This window comes from Hydra viridissima, unplaced genomic scaffold (genome assembly GCF_058129835.1).
Source record: "Hydra viridissima isolate aposymbiotic clone 2 unplaced genomic scaffold, HvirCarnegie_v1 scaffold_1, whole genome shotgun sequence".
Taxonomy (NCBI): Eukaryota; Metazoa; Cnidaria; class Hydrozoa; order Anthoathecata; family Hydridae; genus Hydra; species Hydra viridissima.
In genome coordinates this window covers 28,119,793-28,142,069 of record NW_028324300.1, presented here as the reverse complement: position 1 = coordinate 28,142,069, position 22,277 = coordinate 28,119,793, and the positions used below count along the sequence as shown (strand labels likewise).

The following is a 22,277-nucleotide window of genomic DNA, read 5'->3' as shown; positions in this document are numbered from 1 at the left end:
GCAAAAAACGGATTTTTTTTTTTTTTTTTTTTTTTTACCGCAAAATTCAATGTTTACATGACTTTAATGTCATTTACTACTTGAATTACCAATATATTCACATTGAGTAGGTATGTGCGTATCTGGGTTTTTACGGCACCGATTTTAAAGACAAAAACTGTGACCTTTTTTTCATAGCGTGCTCGAACCCAGTGGGCACACGGACGACTTTAAGACGTCTTAAATACGTCCCATCGGGACGTCTTTATTTTGTTTGCTTTGGAAATACAGAAAGACGTCCTGCGTGGAACGTCTTAAAGACATCCTTTGAGAAACGTAAAAAAGACGTCCCGATCGGACGTACAAAATTGGTTCAGTTTGGAAATACGGAAAAACGTTATAGATGGAACGCCGAAAAGACGTCTTATTCGTTTTTTTTAATTTAATTTTTAGTTTAAATATTAACTCTAAATTATTTTTTCTAAAAACATTTTTTCTTAATTATATAAATTAAACGAATTTAATTAAACTACCATATTCATTTTGAATAGAAGCAGAAAAGTTCGAATTCAACACACAAATTAGTAAAGGAAAATTTATTTACAGAAAACTATTTACAAAAAATGGTTTGATGCTACGAATGCTGTGAATCATCACTTCCACAAAAATCATTAACATCATCCTTGTTAGCAGACAAGACGGAAGAACAATTTCTTCCGCCACCATTTTTTCGATCTGGAGCACGTTTTAGAATGTTTCCAACAATCGAATGAACTTCATTCTCTGTTGAAGCATTCGGGGCACAGCCTAAGAAATGAGTTATAATATTAGTAAAATTGAATTTATGCAACAAACTCTTTTTAATCTGTTAATGTATAACTCAGATGATTTTTGTGCGTATGTAGTATAAATTGAAAGAACAATCTGTATAAAGCACTTCAGAAATTATAAGCATAAGAAAATTTTATATAATAATAAAAATATTTTATATTAATGTAAAAATATATTATTATATAAAAATATATAATAACAAAAAAATATAATATATTAACAAAAAATACCTATAATTATCTTCATTAAATTTGTTTTTCGAAAACTCTCTTTTTTGGTACCAGCCAAGTTAAATAAACTCATCAGTTTATTTGACATCAATCTAAATAAATAAATGATAAAAATAAAAACCAAATCCAATCATAAGCAGTTTAAAAATTATGGACACCAGTTTTAAAATTACGTTCTACTAATATGCATCAAACATGCAATGATCTTAGAGATTAGGAATAGTTAGTGTATCTGATAGGGTGAATCAGGGAGGGTGTTTTAGGGATGTAGAGCATAAAGATGCAGATAATTGGTAATCAGCATGTAGAGAGTTAGCAGATTTAGGAGGTATAGAAGTGAAAACATGAAAAAAAAAATTGGAGAGAGTGTGTTACAGATGACATGAAAAAGCAAACACATACTTAACAAGAATTGCTTTCACAGCTGCATAACTGGAATTACCACCAACATTTGATAATTGACGCTTCTAAAAATAATGAACAGTGCAAATAATTAACATTTTGTTCATAACTTAAATGTTGTAATTACTAGTCATACTAGTAATTAAATGACAAAGCTGGTTACCAAATCCGAGAAAATAGGTCAACAGGTAAAACCACGATTATACATGATTTAATCATCATTTCTTGTTTAAGGCTTTTAATTTATTTTTTAGAAAAGTACTACTTCTTACTATAATCTTTTCTACTTCTTTATCTGATAAAGAGGAGTCAAATTTTTCGAACTCTTCTAGCGTGTCAATCTGTGATAAATCTAATGATGAACTATCTGCTCTTAATATATTTTTAATGCCCTCCGTTTCATCACAAATGCCTGTTAGTAGATGGAGCACTTTGTATTGAAATTCTGAAAATTAAATAAAAGTGGTTATGAAAAACTTTAAAAGTATAATAAAGACTATATACTTTGAAAATTAACATATTTAAATACTTCCTGCTTCTAAAGGGAATTTTGCATTATTCAACTTTTTTGAATTTTCTATTTGAGAACTATCTGATTTTAAACTAACATCAGTTGGACTTAACTTCCTCATGGGTGCTTTTTGGGATACTGAAAAAGTAAAGCAAATTGTGTGAATATAGCTATGATAAATTATAAAAGATGATTCTTCTCATAGTCAAGAAAAAAAGAAAAAAAAAAAAAAGAAGCTGCATAAAACATACCAAGAAATTACAGTACAAAACAGATAAATTTGTAGTTTATAAACAAGAGTTAAAAATATAAACATGTTTATGTTTACAAATGGTTATTAAATGACAACTATAACATAATTTATGACAAATATAGAATATGAACTTACTTATTTTAGCTAATAAAGACTTTAAAGGAACATTCATGTTTTCTAGTATTGTTTTTTTTTGATGATAATTTTGAGGGTCTGTCTGGGGTCATTAACAGCCTTTTAACAGCATGTGACTTAAAGATATTTGATAAGCATCTGAAGTTTGTTATGTCAGGATATGTTGTTAAAACAGAATTTAATCCAACAAAAATATTAGTTTTAAAAGTTGACACAAAAATAACAATCAAGTTTCACATGTATATATATATATATATATATATATATATATATATATATATATATATACACTGCCGCTCACGGAAGTTAGGACAATGGAGATTTTTTCAAAAAAGCAATATTAGCATGTAATTACGTTATAGAATTTTTGATTTATATTAATAAAAGTTATATTTTTTATACATTTTCAATATAAAATATGTTATTAGTCAGTTTTATGTAATAAAAATTTACAAAAACCATTATAATAATTAAATTTTCTTTTCGTCAAAAAAACCACCCTTTGATTTAATAACTGCTTTAACTATTCTCGGCATTCTTTCAATTAATTGTTTCTTTCTGAATATTAATCCATTCCTGTCCTATAATGTTCCATAAATGAGATTTTGATGTTGGACATACAGTTCTAATTTTTCTATCCAGTTCATCCCAAAGTAACTCAATGGGGTTGAGGTCTGGGCTTTGGGGAGGCCAGGTCGTTACACGTAATACATTTTCAGCTTTTTTTGATTCTAAATAATTTCTACATAACAATGCAGTATGTTTAGGGTCATTATCATGCATCAGAATAAAATTATCTCCGATTAATCGAAGTCCCGAAGGGATCGCACTTGTTTCCAGGATATCTCTATAATGTTCTTTTCTCATTATACCATCGATTTTACGCAAATCTCCCACTCCACCCAGAGAGAAACAACCCCAAACTATCACAGAGCCTTCACCATGTTTTACTGTTGGAACCAGACATTGAGTTAGCATTTTTTCTTCAGCAGATCTTCTGACGTAAACTCTTCGCTTATTTCCGAAAACTTCAAATTTTGACTCATCGGTCCAGAGTACTTGTTTCCATTCATCCATCGTCCAATTTTTGTGGAACTGTGCCCAATGGAATCTCTTCTGTCGATTACCTTTTCGTAGATATGGTTTTCGGATAGCAACACGACCATGCAAATTAGCTTTTTGCAACCTTCGTTTGATTGTACTGACAGAAACTTTTTTTTCTCGATCACAGTTGAAAATAGCTGTTATTTGTGGAGCAGTTAACATTCGATTACGTTTACTGATGACTTTTATACGACAGTCATCAGTTTTTGTTGTTATGCGAGAAGGACCTGGACGATTTCTGTCTTCCAAACTTCCAGATTCTCGATATCGACAAATTGTATAGCTAACTGTTGATTTACTAAGATTTAATTTTTCAGCTATTTTTCTAACTGTATAGTCTTCTTGAAGCAAAGTGAGTATTGCTGCCCTTTTTTCTACACTTATTGGCTTACCTTTAGGCATATTTTTTTCAATATTTTGAATTTACACTAAAAAAAATAAATTTAATTACACCTTTTTATATATTTTTAAAACACTAACACAAAATACACAAAATATCTGCATATAAAAACTCAGTAAACAATAGAAATACTAGTTAAATGACAAACTTAAAAGATTTGAATCAATAATGTAAAATACAGGTTCATACGTGAATTTAATATGTTTCTGGGTTCTCTGTTTATTAATTTAAAATTTTTTTACTTTTTTACTGACTTTTACTTGCGTGTACAATTTATGTTATATTAATGTATTTACATTAAAATAAACTTAATTTAGAATTTTTTTATACAAGTTTTATTTAACTTGATTAATTTTTATATAAACATGAATTTTACTAATATAAGTTAATAATTTTATAACGTTATTACATTTTAATATTGTTCTTTTGAAAAAATATTTTTTGTCCTAACTTCCATGAGCGGCAGTGTATATATATATATATATATATATATATATATATATATATATATATATATATATATATATATATATATAATAACTTTGCAAACATATAATTTTTTTTAACAACATACAGTTTAGATCAGGTCTTGGTATTAACATTTTCTTTTTCTTGGTCTTTTTTTTGTTGGGATCTTTTTTTTTCAAGCACCTCATTTTCAATTTCATTTGAAGTGGTAAACTCAAAATTTTCGCATAACTCTCTTTCATCTTTTAATAAAATTTTAAAAAGTATTAACACACCAAACATAAGATGCCTATCAAAAAACTTTTAATTTAACTATACAAACACATACTATTTACCATCTCTAACTTTCTCTTTTAACTTAACAAACTTGTGCCATGATGGATCAGGTGGAGTCAGTTCTCTGTATGCTCTGAGGACATTTCCTCCTGACGGCCAATATGTATAATCTTCATCTACCCAGACTGACGGTATAACACCTTCCTCTTCCAAATTTTCTTCCACCCAAACTGCTCTGCACCAAGCCATTTTTATTAAATTTTTCAAGGTGTTTTCTAAAAAATATATTTTTATGAAATAAACAAATGAAAAGAGCAAGACTATTTCTTTGAAAATGATAAAACAAATATCATAACATAGAATTTAGAAATATTATTATCTGACATTTACAATCAAATGAAACATTTAAAATGGGCTAAGTTCATTCATTGCTAATGACACCCTTGAATTAAAAAAAAACACAGTAAAGATTTATTTAAGGAAAATCACCCTCTTTCTATTTCATGCAAAACAGGAAATATTGCTAATCCACGTTGTTCTGGTAAGCATACACATTTCCTAATAAAACAAGCTCTATAAAGGATCTTACTCTTCAATTTTAAATTGCTTCGATGTGGAAGTAACACTATGTTTAGATATGAAGACTGAATTGGTGTATTATGCACATCTTCCAAGTGCCTAATTTTTACTACATCACATAAAAAAGAATCATCTGATATGATTTCTTTAACAAATGCAATTCTGTTGTTTTTAAGAAGAAAGCAATTATCTTTTCCTCCACTAGATATCTTGGTTGAGAGGTTTTTTTTTGTTAGAAACCCAAATGAACTTTCCCATTGAAATTGTCTTTTTACAATTTGTGCAACTGGATTAGAAGAACCTTTTACAGCTTTCTTTACACGCTGAAGAAAATTTTCATAAGGAAAACATGATATTGTGTTTAATGAACTATTATAGTTTAAACAATCATCAGGCAAATGTAATAGATTATGAATATTGTACACTGTAAATGTATTTCCATAGATATATTTGCAATTATAAACGAACTGTGTTATTAAACTCCTTGCATAACCAATATACTGCATGCAAAAGTTATCATCAGACTGTAACATAATACTTATTGCAATGCTTAATGCCAAGAAATGTTTGTATGAATCTTTAGATAAAATACATCGTAGAACAACTGGGCCGGTATACAAAAGAAATTGACGAAATTCAGTTGCCTTCCATCGATCTAAGTCATTGAGACTCCGTGGCTGACGTACAAATTCACTTGGCATGTGTCCATTTAATGATAGGAGACAGCTTGAAATTTCTTCAAATTGATGAGCAGCTATTTTACCACCAGGACCTATTTTCCAATAATTCAATAACCTACGGACAACACCTAAACATACAAGATGCATGTAGTCCAAAGGGAAATTGTTGATCATATCTAAATTAATCAAAACTAAAGGAGATATAGATGTTTGATGGTGATTATATCCAAAAATTTTTAATGTTATGTTTTCCCTTAGAGGATAATCAATCTCATTGTTAAAAACAACACGACCTTCATGTGTTCCATGAATACAACATCTTTCACAAGAGTCATAACCAGTGTGGGATATGATACATTTCAAAAACTCTCTGGCAGGGGCATCACACAAGAAACACTTAACCTTTACATCATATTGGTTACCATTGATTGATAAACTATGTTCCATCAACTCAATTAACTCTGCAACAAAGTCCTCTAAATAATCATTAATTGAATCAGGTTTTTTGTTTCCACAATACAATTCAACAACAAATATATCAAAGTCACCAAAAGAAGCTAAAATTGGCCACAACTGTGTACTGCTTGACTTATACAATGGCAAACCATCAATGCTAAAACACAATGCAATGCATCTTTCAGTGAAATTGTGATGCAAAAATATTGTTTCTAAACTTTTTTTAATACCTAAATAGGTATATGTACCTCCACATTTTTGTATAATATTAACTTTCCTTGGAGTTTGCAAAAGTGTTCTGGCATCTTTTGGAAGTTCAAGCCCCTCTTCACAAAGTATATTAAGAGGCTCATTGACAGAAGCTCTAGTCCATCTGTTACGAATGGAGCAAGCAGTAAGTTTTTGGCAAAGGCTATAATTAGAATCATCAAATTTAGTATCATCATCATTATCAATGTGGCTCAAGACAGGTAAATCAGATTCATATGATTCATCAGCATCTGAAAGAGTACATGAATCATTATTACTGCCGCCATCAGATTCACGAAGAATGCAACTGCTATTTGAATGGTCAGAGAGATTTAATTCAGCACAGACTAGATTTTCATGTTTTTCAATCTCAAAAGTTTCATCATAATTAAAATCTAGTAATCCAAGCACTTTTTTATTTGTAGTTTTCCATTTTTTTACATATGCTGCCATTATCATAATATTAGTTGTGCTTTTTAAAAAAATGACTGACACTTTTGTAAAATAAATACTTTTATTAACTAAAAAATCAAATTAAATCAAATTGAAAAAATTTTTATTAGTTATTAAAATTAGTTATAGTAACTAATCTTGAGCTTGTTATATAATATAAATAATATAAAAAACTTTACATGTAAGTAAAAACTAAAATAATAATCATATTGATATTAATAATAACAACAACAACCATAATATACCCAGCCAACCAACAAGTATGGGTCCCATAAGGGACCCATACGGGCGTATATAAGGGACCCATACGGGTATCCCTAAGGGATCCCAGCGGGAGTTGTCCCAGGGCCCCATCTGGGAACCATAAGGGTTGCCCGCTGGGATGCCCATAAGGGTCCCATATGTTTACCGTTTTTTTGCCCTTATGGTTCCCATGTAGGCATTTCTGGTATTTCACACGGTTACCTTCTGGGATGCCCGTAGGGATCCTTTAAACATACAATTTTTTCGCCCTTACGATTCCTAATAGGCTATCTGTTATTTCACAGGGTTGACCGTGAAGGTCCCGTAGTTTTCCGATTTTTTTTTCTCTACTTTGTCGCACACGGTTTATATACAATACGTGTTTTAATACATAATTTATAAACAATTCATTTTTAAATTCGCCTGTACGTAATCAATAAAAATTATAAACTCTATACTTTTTATCGTTTAAACGTTAAACGATTTACATGTTAATAATTATTAACATGTAAAATTTACAACTGGATGTAGGTAAAAATTAAAAATAATATTAAAATCATTGATTACGCCATTCAGCTGGATATTTGAAAGAATTTATAAAAAAAGGAATTTTTACATAAAATACTTCCGATTTTGGTGAACTTTTTCTAAACTTATAAAATAAAGAGTAAACAAAAACAGTTCTTTAAAGACGTTGTTTTTTGTGTCCATCAATCTGAACTGGGAGCCCTCATTGTAGTTTTCGTAATTGTGTATCGGCGACCGTCAGGACCCCGATCTCTTGCGTTAGAAAACCATTTTGATAATTCTGTTTCAATATCTTTATTATTGATTTGATTTGTATTTGGGTTTAGTTTCACAGCATCTATAATCAAATAAAACAACACTGTATTAAAGTAATAAATAATCTTTAACAATTTAATATCTTTTAGTAAGTGATCATATGCAGCATCTCCCTATAGGGACATGCTGCATAATGCATGAACTTATACCACTCACTAAAAAAAACTTGACAAAGCAATAGTGCTTTAAACGATTTCTTTCCCTTCTGCCCTGTCAAATTAAATTAGCGAGCAAGCTGACCATCAAGTAAAACTGGCATCGCTCTCATGACGAAATTACGTAGATCCTCGCCTCCAATGTCTGATATATGTTTTGCCTAAAAGAAATAACATGTAATGAAACATGTAAAAAAAATTGTCATTCTTAATCATGTAAAGTCACGTTTAATCACACTTCCTTTAAACAAGTCACCCTCACTCAAACATATCAACATCTTTAATCGCAAAATTTTGATTTAACGTTAAATTTACACATTTTAAGACACAAGTTAAATAAAATTTAACAAGATTTAACAATTTAATATCTTGTAGTAAGTGATGCGGCTAAAATAAGTTTAAAATCTTTATCAGTCAGGAAGCAGAATTGTTTCATATGATATAAATACTTCAACATTAGATTTCAACCCATCCTAATGGCTTTTATAATGATATCATGCCATCCAATCTTAAACCCAAACTATTTTACGCAGTTAATTCTTTCTAAACTTGAGTTTTTTTATTTGTAATTATTGAATGTTGAATTTAAAAATCATTTTAAACTTACAAGAATTTTTTTTTTCTCCACACAACACAACTTTTCCTCTAATGTTTCAACTTCTGCTGTAGATGTCAGTGGCAACTTTATATCTTCAGGCAAATCAAATGTTAATTCTTCACTAACTAGCATTTTTTGCTTAATAGAATGCAATAATGATGTATGCACCTTTAGAGTTTTTTTAATCTCCTCGACATTGCTAACCAAAGTTGTTATTAAATTAAATACTGATTGCAGGTTAGCAGTTTGACATAAACTGGAGCCTAAATAAAAAAATTATTACAATCTTACTACAAACCATGCAATAACACGGTTAAAGATTAGAACTTTTACTAATCTTTAACCATTACCTTGAGGTTTAAAAATGTAGCACTCAAAAGCAAACCTTTTTTTTTTTTTAAGTTAAAAAAAATTTTGTATATAGCCCATTCAAGAAATTGCTCAACTTAAAACAAAAAAACTATAAATACATGACAAATACTGATATACAAGTATTAGATTGGAATACTAATATTGGAATACTATTTAACTAAGTAGTTACTATAGGGAATTACCTGCAGTAGTAGAACTTAACATTGACAATGATGTTGCCCTTGCAGCAGTTGAAGCAATAGGAGGTGAAAATTGTTCACTATTCCATATGTTGAAGTCATTAGAATGTTCATCACTAATCAAAATGGTAATAAAAGCTAATTATACATATATTTTTTCTAGTTATCAGTATAGGGGTCAATTATAAAGGATACCACCATTTTTAAGTCGATTTCTGACCCCCTCCTCCAAAAAAAATTTTAAAAAATCTTTGAAGTGACGTCCTTTTCTCACAAGTGACATGAGGTCCTTTTAATATTGACCCTCTCCCTCCCCTTTTTGATGACATTTTTTATGGATGGCCCCATATCACTATTTTATTTTTTCTAAAAACACTTGATAATTTTTTTTAACGCAAGCTACTAAAAATACAGTAATCATTTTGAAGATTGAATACTTTAAGTTTAATTTACAATGTAGCACGCATGACTCCATACTTGCTGTATGCTGTTTTTCCTAACATTTTTAATGAAAATTAATTGATGAAAAGTTCAATTCAAATTTTTACAACTTGTAAATGAATTACTATGCCATTTTTTAAGAACATTATATTAAATTATATATAAATAAATCCTGGTGTGTACACAAATAATGAAACTCACTGTAACAACTGATCGCCAACTCTGGATTTGCTGTTTGATGGGAGTTTGCAGGGTTGCTGTGGCTTTTGAATGAGAAGAGCAGAATTTACCAACAACTTCTTTCTTTTAAAATACAAAAATAATCTTTAATAATGTTAGTTCCTACAGGTAACAAATATGAAATAAATTTCCATATAACAAATAACATATAGAGCAATTTTGTAAAAAAAAATTACTTTGGTTCTACATTAAACAATTGATCATTTTCAGATTCCTCATTTTCTGTTTCTTTCTCGTAACTAATCTTTGTTACTCTTCATCAATATAAAAATGACAAAAACAAAAGACTTTTTTAAAAAAAAAATGTAGCGTTTTTTAATATTATTAACTTCAACACAATAAAAGACAATTTTAAAAAAATAAAATAAATTTTTTAAGTAAAATTATTGTGGTTATTTAAAATAAAAAGTTTTCATAATTATAGATAAACAAAAAAGTCATTAAATGCCTACCGCCTTTTTTTGTTTTTCTTGACAGTTCCAGAACTTTCTTCCATCTCCTCAAATGCATTTTCTAAACTGGATGTGTCTTCTGCCATTTTGGCTTTTTGACGAGCATTGTTTAAACTGTCTAAAAATTGGTTTCAAAATAAAAACTGGTAAAAAAAAAGGTCATATACAAATGTACAATAAATGTAGAAAATAAACTATATGCAAAATAAATTTACCAGCTAATCCCAGCACCCTTGCCATGTAAATTGGCCAATTTATCTCTGCATCATGGCTGTTATTTTTAGCTTTAGAAATTGTATTGGGATTCTTAAATGGTGGCCAATAGCACTTAACTGATGTGTGATTTGATATCATTAACTGGACATTACTAGCATCCACTCCCTCAAGCCATTTCAACGGAACATAGTCTGTTTCGCAAGTGTTTTCAAAAGCAACAATTGCAAACATATTTTAACTAAATAAGATTTTTATAAGTTATAACATAAGAAATGTTTTAAAACTTTTAATTATAGTAATTATGAATTTTTTATTAAATAGAAATAATAGTAGTTTTTAAAAGTTAGCTTTTTATTAATAAATACTTTATATTTTTTTAATAGTTTGAATTATTTGTAAAATAACACGCAGATAACTTGAAAATAGAAAAAGAAAAGTACAATATTCACAAAAACATAAAAATAAAATATGCCATTGAAAATGTAATAATACAACACTTTTATTAAATACTATTTATAGTAACTGTTTACATTAATACATGAGACATTTGTAATTTAAAACCAAGTTTTTTCGGACAAAAATCAGCTTTAGTGGAAGTGCATTTGAGGGATTACAACAAAACCATTTTTATGCGGCAGCAGAAAATATTTCGTTCTTAATTTTCTCAATGAATAAACTTTTACAAGGTATGAAAGTTTTTCAACATAGAAAATTGACAGTAAAGATGAGTCAAGTGGATCTGTAAAAAACGGCTCCTGACGATCAAACTCTACACAAACAACAACAGCATCGGAGTCGTTTAAATCATTTCCAGCAAGAATATTTTTAACTAAACAAACTTTGTTGTCTATTGCAAAGCAGTTGTTTCCATTTTCATTACAAACTATAAACTGAGAACCAAAATATTGTTTAAATTGTGAGAGGTGGCGTAACGGCAATGGAACTGGACCATCGAAATGTTTTTTTTTAAATTTAGCAGTGAAATCAGCATCATTTTTTTCAGAGTATTGTAAGTGGCCCTCTGACAATCTACATACAATTTGTGTAACAGGGGACTGTGGACTACGGATTAACTTCTTAAGTCTTCCTAAATAACTTTCAAAAGGAAACGAAGAAACATTGTCTAGCACTCCGAACCTCCGAACATCATCTGACAAGTGTATCAGTGAATGGACGTTATATACACACTGGTCATTTCCATATAACATGCAAAAATTTGACACAAAGTACTTTAACAGTTGTTCAGAATAATCTACATAGATGTTACATAAGGATGGGCTAATAAGTATTCTAATAGCTACTGACAGACACAGAAAATTAATATACAACTCTTTAGGCAAAATGCCTTTTAAAACAACAACACCAGAATATAATAGAAATTCCCTAAGTTCTGTAGCCTTCCAATGTTTATATTCAGAGAGTGATCTAGGCTTTCGTGCAAACTCTCGAGGAGTATAATATTTAATTGCAACAAGTTTATCAGATATCAAATCTATTGCTGCCCTTGATAATCTACGAACAGACAAGCTGTGTATCCATTGATTTATAATTCTTCGTACAACTCCTAAACAGACCAAATGCATATAATCTAGAGGAAATCCACTAACCAAGCCTATATTTAAATGTAATACAGGAGATATGAACGAGGAACAATGATGAGCAGGGTCTTTTTTATTTCGGAAATCACTATCAGTTCGCAGCAAATAGATTAGGCATAACAACTTTCCCAAGCCATTCTCCAGTTTGTACACACCTTTCACAGGAATTATAACTGTTGTGAGGTTTAATGCACTTTATAAAAGCTCGCGCTGGTGCATCACAAATAACTGCTTTTAATTTGATAGAGTAATATATGTTATATTTTTCAAACCCTGTCTTCTCTAGCATAGTCATTTCCGAAACTAAATCTTCCATATAATCATCAAGGGAAGTTGGTTTGCTTTTACTAAAATAAACGGCAATCGGAAATGGACACCATCCAGTATTTTTAACCAAGCAAAGTATAGGCCACAAACTATTTGTTGAGCTTTTGAAAATTGGCACACCATCTATATTAATATGCAAATCTAATTGATTTATATCATTATTGAGAGGATACCTTTCGGTAAAAATAGACAGCCAATACTGTAGGCTAAAATAAAAATATTCCCCACCAGCAACATTTCGAATGTTTACACTTCTTCGAGTACTAAGCAAAGATCTTGCATCTTTTGGCAAATCAGGATGTAGCTGGTTTAAAAACCCAAGCAAATTGCTACATGCTGTCTGGGAAATGTTAAATTTTACTGCCTAAGAAACTAACTTATCTTTCAAAGTCTCACTTTCATTGAGTTCTTCAGTGAAGTCATTATTCTCCTCATCACTGTCATCATAAATTTGAGTTGCCCATTCTGGAAAGTCATTATATTCTTCAGTGTTATATAAATCATCAAGCTGACTATTGGGGTCATTATTATCAAATATTGGCAAATTAATTGGATCTTTTGAACTTGACATTTTTACCATATTTATTGGTAAATTATCATTATTTGCTTGAGAAAAATGTGAGGTTGATACATCCAAGTTAGGTATATTCACACATGCACTACTCAATATTTTTGAAACCGCAACAGCTATCTTTCGGTTTTTTGTACGTTTTGAATAAAAATAACTCATTCCAAATAAATAAGCTATAAAAATATTATACTTTGAATTTAAATTTCTAAATGATAAAAATTATAGTTAATTACACAGAAGGGTAAATCAAACTTTCAAAATTTTTTATTTTTTTATTGTAGCACTATATGTGAATAATAAATTTTATAAGTTATAGGAAATCACTTAAAGCATTTTTTTTTTTAAATTTCTTTTTTTTACCAAGATTGCAATTTTTGAAAAGGTAAAATTGTTTATTTATACATAAAGCAAGGGTGGGTGGTACTTTTTACATTATTGAAATCTGAAACTGTGTAGATTTAAAAAAATATATTTCCATTATATAAATATGTGGAAAAGATATTTTTGTTTCATAATAAATTATAAAACGCGAATCCTTTTTTTATATTAATCTTATAAAATTGTTCAAACATAATAATGAAAATTTAAAAGAGTTATAATACTTTTATTGTCTGATCAATAAATTTCACTAAATGTTAAAAATTCCATAACAAACAATTTAATGTATGATGAAAATGATATTCAAATATAAGTAAAAAATAAAAAAGTATTTTTAATGACTGAAGTTTTTATTTAGTTATACTTACATTTGCATATTATTGCAAAAAAAAATTGTAATATAATCTACATATCGTGTAACACTTTGTTTTATATTCCAATTTTTCTATACAACATCATTTTTATTAAAAAAACGTTTGATGTATAACAAAAAAACCTTTTTTTATAAATCAACAGAAAATATTTAGTACTTAATCTTCTCAAGGCCATCATTAAGACTTAACAACTTCCAGCCTGGAAGTTGTTTAGCCTCAATGCAATTTAATATTATTATTAACAATTGTTTTACTTTATCCTTTTTTTGAGTTTTTGTTTTGTTTTGCTGGAAGTCTTCCAGCAAAACAAAACAAAAACTTAAATATAATATATAATATTATATTTGATATTAAATATAATATATAATTGATATCATTATTTTCAATTTTCTTTTATACATATTTATTCACATTTACGATACATAAACCGTAAACATTTTTTGCAGAAAATTATTTGCAAATGTAAAAGAAAAGAATTAATGCAATCATGAACAATTCCATAAGCAATTTATGAATATGATAACTTTAAACAAAATACAACAAAAGAAATAAGAAATAACACATATTGCAGAGCGGTAAGCGCCAAATCATTTTAATTTTAAATATTACTTTTTCAAATCTGCCTCAATATCAATTTTTTATTTATTTCCCATACGGGTCCCAGACAGATCCCGCGAAAAAAGCCCCTATGTATCCCATACCAGATTACCGGACAAATCCCATACGGTACCCATATGTTTTGGTTGGCTGGGTAGTACCAGTGTATAGGTTTTACATTATTATTTTTTACAGTAAATAAAATTTAAGTGGTATGTTTCTTTATATGTTATCTTTTTATGTTACCAAATAGTTAACTAAATAGTAATTGAAAAATCTTCGACGAGTTCACAATTACTATTTAGGTAACTGTTAGGAAACATAAAAAGGTAGCATATAAATTTAAAAAAAAAATACTTGGATCCAAGTATAAGAATCGCCATTTTTGAAATCCATGCTTATACGCACTTGCAGCCGCGAAAAAGCCGTTTATAAAACGTTCAAAGAAGGTCGTGAAAAGTAATAGCGATCAATTTATTTATTTCGTTACATTTTCGAGACGGACAAGAAAAAGACGTTCATAAGACGCTTTGTTGAGGTTCAGATTGTCTTTAAATCGAGAGGACGTGAAATGAACGTACATAAGACGTCTTTATTCCGCCGTGTGCCCACTGGGAAGTCGGTGTGGTAATGATGTATTTATTTGTCTTTTTTTTTAGAATTTTATATCAGCTTAGACTTTATTAAAAGAGTAAAATGTTTTATGTTGAATAAATTATGGTTTTTTTTTACGTGTAATAAGTTTTTCAGTTTTTTTATTGCTATTTAAAATTGTGTTCCTGTTCTGGCACTGCATTGATATTGAAGGCATGTTGGTACATATTTGAAATTTTCCAGTCAACTGTATAAATCTATTTTCTATGTGCCTGCCAAATTTCATTAAAAAATATTTATGACCACATACCGTATTTTTTGACCCAGTGGAGGTACCATTTCCACCTCTTTTAGCGTTACTGTGACTGTTACACTTTATAAAACTGTTTCTGCTATTGTTACTGTTACTTTTTGTTATAAATTCTGTTGTTTTTTTTACAGTTACCAGTGATTTTCATTCGGTTTTAAAATTTCGTTTCTGTTCCGGAGGTGCATTAATATTGAAGGCATGTTGTTACATATTTAAAATTTTTCAGGCAACTGTATAGATCTATTTTCTATGTCCCTGCCAAATTTTATCAAAAAATATTCATGACCACATACCCTATTGTTACACGCAGTGGAGGTATGTATTTCCACTTCCGTTACATAGTGTTAGGAGGAGGGGCGGTTTTTGACAGTAGAGAATTCAGTATATTTGATTTTTTAAGCGAAAACGCTTAGGCTTTTAATGTATTTAAAGATCACCTCCATATATATATATATATATATAATTTTTGTAAATATTGCAAAAAAACGCGATATTTTTTAATGCATGTTTTATAAAATTTTATTATAAATTTTACTTTTACGTTTTAATCATTAAAAATACTTTGTTTCTTTAATTCGAAACTTTTTTAGTTACGTTTTTTAATCGTTTTGCACATTTCACCATGCAAAATAATGGCGCAAATTAACAATGATTCTATTACAAAGCTGCCGTTAGCCGAACGCGAGTTTAATACGAAAGTTGCATTTTTCTAAAGCAATGCTTCATAAAAATAATGTTACTTAAATGAGCATAACTTTTTTTGTAATGATTCTTTTTTCATAAAGTTTTCACCATTTTATTACAAATTCAGAGCTCTTTCGAACCATATATAAAACTTGAATAAATAAATGGTTTGAAATTTTTACACACATACCTACATTGTGGAATCAAAAATATAAAATATAAAAAGATAAGTTTATTTTCTCTTAAATTACTCGTCGTTCTACAAGCCAATATCCATAAAGGGTAGAAAAAAATGATAATCTCGAATCATCGCAAATTCCGTTTTATCAAAGGAAAATTTCAATCATTAGATTTTAATTATAGTTAAATGAGGAATTTAAAATTTTTGTTCAGATTGGTTTTAAATACATATTTACTCGTTTTGCGAGTGAAAACTTGTCAAGTACTCAAAAGTATTTTTTCTCTTAAAAAAAAAAGAACTGAAATAGATTTGTTAATAAAGATAATTCCTCAAATTTCCTGATGAAAAACAGCTCAGAATTATAGATAAAGAAAACATGCAGAAAAAAAAAAAAAAAAAAGTAATAAAAATAAAACAAACAAAATATTAAATGCGACTAATTAAAATGAAGAATTAACAAGATTAGTAAATATGAATAAATGATAGAAGGTGAGCAGCCACACTACATCATATTCGTAACATACACCTAACTCCACCAGGAACTGGGCGTTCTGTAAGAGTAAGTGTTGCCGGCAATCTCATGACCTACAATTAAAAGATTAATATTGTCGACTAAATTTAACAAAAGTTGTAGCAGAAAACTGTAGCTTACAAAAATGTTGAAAAACGATTTACTTAAAAATAACAATAAGAAAAATTAACCTTTTTTATATAAAGCTTCAACGAGGGAATAATCAGTATTGGTGTTTGAAACAAAAATAGTTTGTTTGATTGGATAATTATTTTTCAATTCCATCTAACATGCCACTAAAAACCGGAGCAGTTTTTTAGTTGATTGGATCATTTATGGCTATTAACTCGATCTGTGGAGTACATTTTCTTAGAATGTCTCATGATAACAGGGCTCGCGCATCTGCATTACAGAGGAAGGCACTTTATTGTTTTGCACTTATTTTGCTGAAAATAAAGTAAAAAGCAGCAAAATGTAGAACATTCTCTTAAAATCTTCTTATTCCAAGAGTAACATGAAAGTAGAAATTGTCAAAATGGTGATTTTAAGTAAAAATCTTCGTACAAATGTGCTTCATGCATATCGTTTACTCGTTTGAATTTTAGCGATGAGTAGCGTGGACGAATTTGATAAATAACATACGCAGTAAAAAATATAACGCTAACATAACGCTAACATAACGCTAACATAACGGTATATGAAAAGTTTGGCGTTATGTTCACCGTTATGTAAGTAATAAATATGTCTAAAGCGTTATGTTGGCCACAGTTATTTGTATATTTGTATATAAATGTAAAGCGTTATGTTTAACCGTTATGTTTACCGTTATGTTGGTTCGAAATATGTCATCACATAATAATATGACATCATAAAAGTATTTGTAAAAAAAAGCGCGAATTGAACGAATCTTTGAAAATTGTTTAATTGTTGCACGAGGTTTTCTATAAGAAATAAGATAAGTTGATTATATATATATATATATATATATATATATATATATATATATATATATATATATATATATATATATATATATATATATATATATATATATATATATATATATATATATATATATATATCTCCCTAAATAAATAATATATTATATTAGTTAATGGGCCTTATTATTATTTTAATTTTATTTTTTAATTTGACTTATCTTAACATGCCTTATTATTAATACAAAATAATATTTATACAAAACATGGTTTAACACTATTACTTTCATAAAATATATTGTAACTAGAAAAGAAATAAAAAGGAAGAAGATAAAATGCTCAAAGCTGTTCTTGTTAAGTACCTTGGCGAGCGAAAAATTGTTATTGCTAATAATAGCAGTATTATTGATTTTTTAAATAATTGTATGCATATTTTTTTTTTTTTAAATTTCAGAAATACACATTTAATAATGTTTTTAGATTGTTGTTAAGAATAATGTAAAATTTTTATGTAATATTTTGCCTTAGTAAAATTTTTGCAAATGTATATGTATGCTATTTAATATTTTGATTTTAATTCATAAGGTTTATATAAGGTTTACATAAGGTTACTTCAAAAGCAGACTACAAAATGCCAACTTTAAACAAATACACTTTAACATAAAATAATATATAACTTTACTTATACACATAAATATATATTTTATTTTATTATATGTTTATTTTAAGTTGCTGCTTTTAAGTGAGGTTGTCAAATTCTGGTGTCAAAGTTACCCCACATTACCTTTTTAATTTTTTAAACTCTTTTTAAATAAATTTGTAATATGCTTAGAGCCTACAAAAGAGACAGACAGTTCTGAAGAAAAATTATGTTTTGTGTTTATTTTACTTTCAAAGTTGTGTTTTTATTTAAAGTAATGTTTTTATTTTAGTTTCAAAGAAGTTTGCTTGTACAAATGGGAACATTTGTGGAATCACATGGAATGGATGTAATGTTGATGAAGATACTTTTGTTGCTATTCTAAATGAGCAAAACCTGGAAGTTGAGGCCTTGTCTTTGCCAGTGTCTAAACGTTATTCAAGCTCTTCCTGCCAAAGTTTAAATGAATTTTCTTTCGTTAAAAACCCTGTATACACCAACCTTGAAAATTTTCATGCTTCTTCACCACAGCAGTGTTTATCTTTACCAGTGACAAATCTACTTGGTCAGCCTTATATGTCATCATGCTCACCAGCAGAATATTGTTCACAGCATTTGTCCAATTCTCCACTATCGACTTGTGATGAGACACCTACTTCACATCAACAATCTAGTGACCAATCAAATTTAGAGAGTGCAGCAGATGTATCTGAACCAGTATTTGTTCAAGAAACTTTAGCTCAAAAATGTGCATTTTCACAGTGTTCATCGACAGGCATTTCCAGTCAACTATCCTATACTGCTCAAGTAGCTTTTGCATCTAATCCACTAACAAATGCAATCCAAAAAGTAAGATTAAATTGTTGTATTTGTGAATTTAAAACATATAGACCTTATATAATGATATCTCATCTTAAATTACATGGTCAGGCAGGTTCAGTAGTATGTGATAATTGTTTTACTAAATTCAAAAGTGTTAGAGGTTTTCAACTTCATTATAAAAACTGTCTCATTCCAACTACTATGATTGAAGATGTTGAAGAAATTGATGACACTGTTGAAGAAATTGACATTGAGATTCCTTCAGAGAATAGAAAGCTTGGTGCATTAGCTCTACACCTGAGAGGAAAATATAGATGTTCTGAAAATGTAGTCAATATTATTTTTTTGAATTTAAAAGATATTTTAACTGATAACACACCAAAAGAGGAGCTATCTACAATTTGCCAGCAATTATCAGCAGAATATTCAAGAAAGCAATACTTTAAAAATGCTTTCAATGTACCAAAAGTTGAATCTATTTCTAAAAATGGCTTTCAGGGATGCTATATTTCATTTAAAGAAATACTTAAGTTTATTTTGATATCCCCTGAATATGATAAGTGTTTAGAGAATTCTTTTGAAATATTGATTTCATTGTTTTCAGATGATTTAGGTATTACCAATCCAATAGGTAAATCGAGAGGAAACCATAAGTTGTGGGTTTTGTATTTTCAGTTGTTAAATGTTGCTGATTATAGCCTCAGTAAAACTTTTTCAATATTTCCTTTATCAATAACCGGTTCTAAATCAGTTAAAAATAAAAGCTTCATGAAATCACTTTTGCTTGATTTAGTTCAATCTCTAAATGAGCTATCTTTATTTGATTACTCGACTTTAACCAATACCAAAGGTAAGCGATTCACAGTTAAATTGAAGAGCTTTATCGGTGATTCCTTAGCATGTAATGCAATTGCTGGTTTTAATGAAGGCTTTAACAGGAAGGTTCTTAGGTGTTGTCGAGTTTGTAATTCTACTCGTTCAGATATGCTTAATCAAAATAGACATTCTCAGTGTATTGTTTGTGATATAGAAGAACATAAGATAAGAGTCCAAGAACTTGATAATCCACTTCTACCTCCCAAACAACGTCAAAAATGGTCAAAATTGTATGGTGTTCATTCTGCAAGCATTTTATCAGAAATTAGAAATTTCGATGTCACAAAACAAGTGCTTTTTGATCCCATGCATGATTTGTTAGAAGTTGTAATACCTTTACAGATAGAACTTTACTTAAGTAACGCTGTTTTTAAGGTTTATTTACACTAGATAGCCTAAATGACTTTGTAAAGTGCTTTCAGTATCCACAGGACAGTGAAAAACCACCTGTAATAGTCGATTTAGTTATTAAGGGCAAATTTGGAAGTGCTCAGGTGCTATCTCTTTGTCGTGTTTTGCCTATTTTTTTGAGAACAACTGCGATTGATCTTCATTTTTCATGCCTAATTAAACTTCTTCATATACTTCATTTGTGTCTCTCTCCTATTACAACTGATGCTTATTTATTTTGCTTAGAGGAAAAAATAGCTGCTTATCATACACTGTTTATGGAATTATATCCAGAAAAATTTATACCTAAGCTTCATTTTCTCATACATTATCCACATCAATCCAGACAATTTGGTCCTCAACGATACCACATGTGCATGGGATTTGAGAGAAAACACCAAGTAATTAAAAATATCAGACACATTAATTTTAAAAATATGCCATATACTGCCCTAAAGGGAATGATCTTAAACACTGTTTCATCTTTTTACAGTTCTGCTGGTGAGTTGAATAATGGAGTTCTCTGTGAATTAAATCAAGTAACTTTTAAGAAAAATGTAATATCTCGTATTCAGGTTAATGGTATTAAATATTGTCTTGGGTCATGTTTATGGTTTCATAGTGGTTCACAATTTCTTGTTTATATAATTAAGGAGATACAATTCAGAGGTGACAGAAAGTTTTTTATTACAACACAGCTCCAGTCTGTTGCATATGATGAGATAAGAGGTTTTTTTAGTGGCATTGAAGATATTACTATTCATTTAACACCTATTTCACCAGAAAATATTCCTTTTCCTTGGCCTGCATTTTACTTTAAAGAGGCTGGTAACATCTATATTGTACCCCCAGCACTTCCATGTTAGTTAAATAGATAAATACAGTTTGGAGTCATTCATAAAGTGCATATGCACCTATTTACAGAGTGAGAAACTACAACCAAAAGTTTACTGAAAGGATTATATTGCCACAAATTATTTTTGACTGACTATATATATATATATATATATATATATATATATATATATATATATATATATATATATATATATATATATATATATATATGCATATATATATGTATGTGTGTTTGTATAGCTTTTTTTCAATATTGGGAATATATATTGTTTTACTTTTTTTTGTTTTAAGTTAATTGAGTTTTAGGAGTTAAAATCTTTAGAATTTTAAATTTTTCAAAAATTGGGAATTCCGCTATATTGGCAGTGCCATTGTCAGGCTTACATCCTGATATTGATGAAAAACATTTTTTTGACTTACGACTTACGAAGCACTTGATCATTAAATGTTATAGTTTGTAACTTGTTCTAAATGTTTTATTTTAAAAATAAATTTGCATTTTTTTATTTGAAGCTTTTATTGTGTCAAATTTAATAACGACTATCTTCTAATATTATGTTATTAATATCTACTTGCATATTGATTTAGATTGATAGAATTCCTTTTGTTGGCGATGTTAGACAACAACTCATTAATTACTTTCCTCCACACATTAAACAATTTGTTAGCAGCAACTCTGTAGTAGAAGATAAGATTGTGGCCAGAGAATTAATGGCTTGTCTGTTATCATTCTGCTTCTCCCATATCCCAACTCATGCTAACGTTGTAAATAGAATTCTTCTGCACAAAATATTTTTTTCAAAGTTAAAGTCGACTTGTCTAAGATTATATCCTTGTTATGGTCAACGATGGGTAAGTGAATTATTACGCTTAATATTGTATT

The 22,277-nt window shown here is 28.9% G+C and overlaps 3 protein-coding genes and 2 pseudogenes across 11 annotated transcripts; 1 reads left to right on the top strand and 4 right to left on the bottom strand.

Moving 5' to 3' along the window:
- Positions 1 to 563: 563 nt before the first annotated feature.
- LOC149894295 (uncharacterized) lies at positions 564 to 7,539 on the bottom strand. 9 transcript variants are annotated; one of them, XM_090090873.1, is made up of 7 exons: positions 5,179 to 7,539; positions 4,649 to 4,864; positions 1,972 to 2,091; positions 1,715 to 1,887; positions 1,443 to 1,507; positions 1,041 to 1,132; positions 564 to 786 (listed from the first exon to the last, which is right to left on the bottom strand). In XM_090090873.1, the coding sequence occupies exons 1-7, from the start codon at positions 7,010 to 7,012 to the stop codon at positions 614 to 616; spliced, it is 2,673 nt and encodes an 890-aa protein (XP_089946999.1). In that variant the 5' UTR covers positions 7,013 to 7,539; the 3' UTR covers positions 564 to 613. The 9 variants fall into 9 exon arrangements, 6 of the variants coding, with proteins under 6 accessions (XP_089946999.1, XP_089947042.1, XP_089947006.1 ...); XM_090090916.1 differs by having other exon boundaries at positions 6,553 to 7,537; XM_090090880.1 differs by lacking the exon at positions 1,972 to 2,091 and having other exon boundaries at positions 5,179 to 7,535.
- Positions 7,540 to 7,633: 94 nt separating this feature from the next.
- LOC149894294 (uncharacterized) lies at positions 7,634 to 11,032 on the bottom strand. Its single transcript, XM_090090936.1, has 8 exons — positions 10,745 to 11,032; positions 10,530 to 10,647; positions 10,254 to 10,331; positions 10,039 to 10,140; positions 9,400 to 9,512; positions 8,855 to 9,108; positions 8,249 to 8,408; positions 7,634 to 8,114 (listed from the first exon to the last, which is right to left on the bottom strand). The coding sequence occupies exons 1-7, from the start codon at positions 10,974 to 10,976 to the stop codon at positions 8,316 to 8,318; spliced, it is 990 nt and encodes a 329-aa protein (XP_089947062.1). The 5' UTR covers positions 10,977 to 11,032; the 3' UTR covers positions 7,634 to 8,114; positions 8,249 to 8,315.
- Positions 11,033 to 11,242: 210 nt separating this feature from the next.
- On the bottom strand, positions 11,243 to 12,659 carry LOC149894293 (uncharacterized; annotated as a pseudogene).
- On the bottom strand, positions 11,243 to 13,400 carry LOC149894292 (uncharacterized). Its single transcript, XM_090090949.1, has one exon. The coding sequence runs from the start codon at positions 13,398 to 13,400 to the stop codon at positions 13,035 to 13,037; it is 366 nt and encodes a 121-aa protein (XP_089947075.1). The 3' UTR covers positions 11,243 to 13,034.
- A 4,741-nt stretch (positions 13,401 to 18,141) lies between these two features.
- LOC145186619 (uncharacterized) lies at positions 18,142 to 20,595 on the top strand (annotated as a pseudogene).
- The last annotated feature ends 1,682 nt before the right edge of the window (positions 20,596 to 22,277 follow it).

What these genes read in the sequence shown, in the direction of transcription:
- LOC149894295 (XM_090090873.1), bottom strand. Translation starts at nt 7,012, where the DNA reads ATGATAATGGCAGCATATGTAAAAAAATGGAAAACTACAAATAAAAAA. An exon ending in ATTCCCTTTAGAAGCAGGAA is followed by an intron (nt 1,888 to 1,971) that starts GTATTTAAATAT and finishes TTTAATTTTCAG; the next exon opens with AATTTCAATACAAAGTGCTC. An exon ending in GTGAAAGCAATTCTTGTTAA is followed by an intron (nt 1,133 to 1,442) that starts GTATGTGTTTGC and finishes TTATTTATTTAG; the next exon opens with ATTGATGTCAAATAAACTGA.
- LOC149894294 (XM_090090936.1), bottom strand. Translation starts at nt 10,976, where the DNA reads ATGTTTGCAATTGTTGCTTTTGAAAACACTTGCGAAACAGACTATGTT. An exon ending in AAGGGTGCTGGGATTAGCTG is followed by an intron (nt 10,648 to 10,744) that starts GTAAATTTATTT and finishes ACCAATTTTTAG; the next exon opens with ACAGTTTAAACAATGCTCGT. An exon ending in TTGTTTAATGTAGAACCAAA is followed by an intron (nt 10,141 to 10,253) that starts GTAATTTTTTTT and finishes GTATTTTAAAAG; the next exon opens with AAAGAAGTTGTTGGTAAATT.
- LOC149894292 (XM_090090949.1), bottom strand. Translation starts at nt 13,400, where the DNA reads ATGAGTTATTTTTATTCAAAACGTACAAAAAACCGAAAGATAGCTGTT.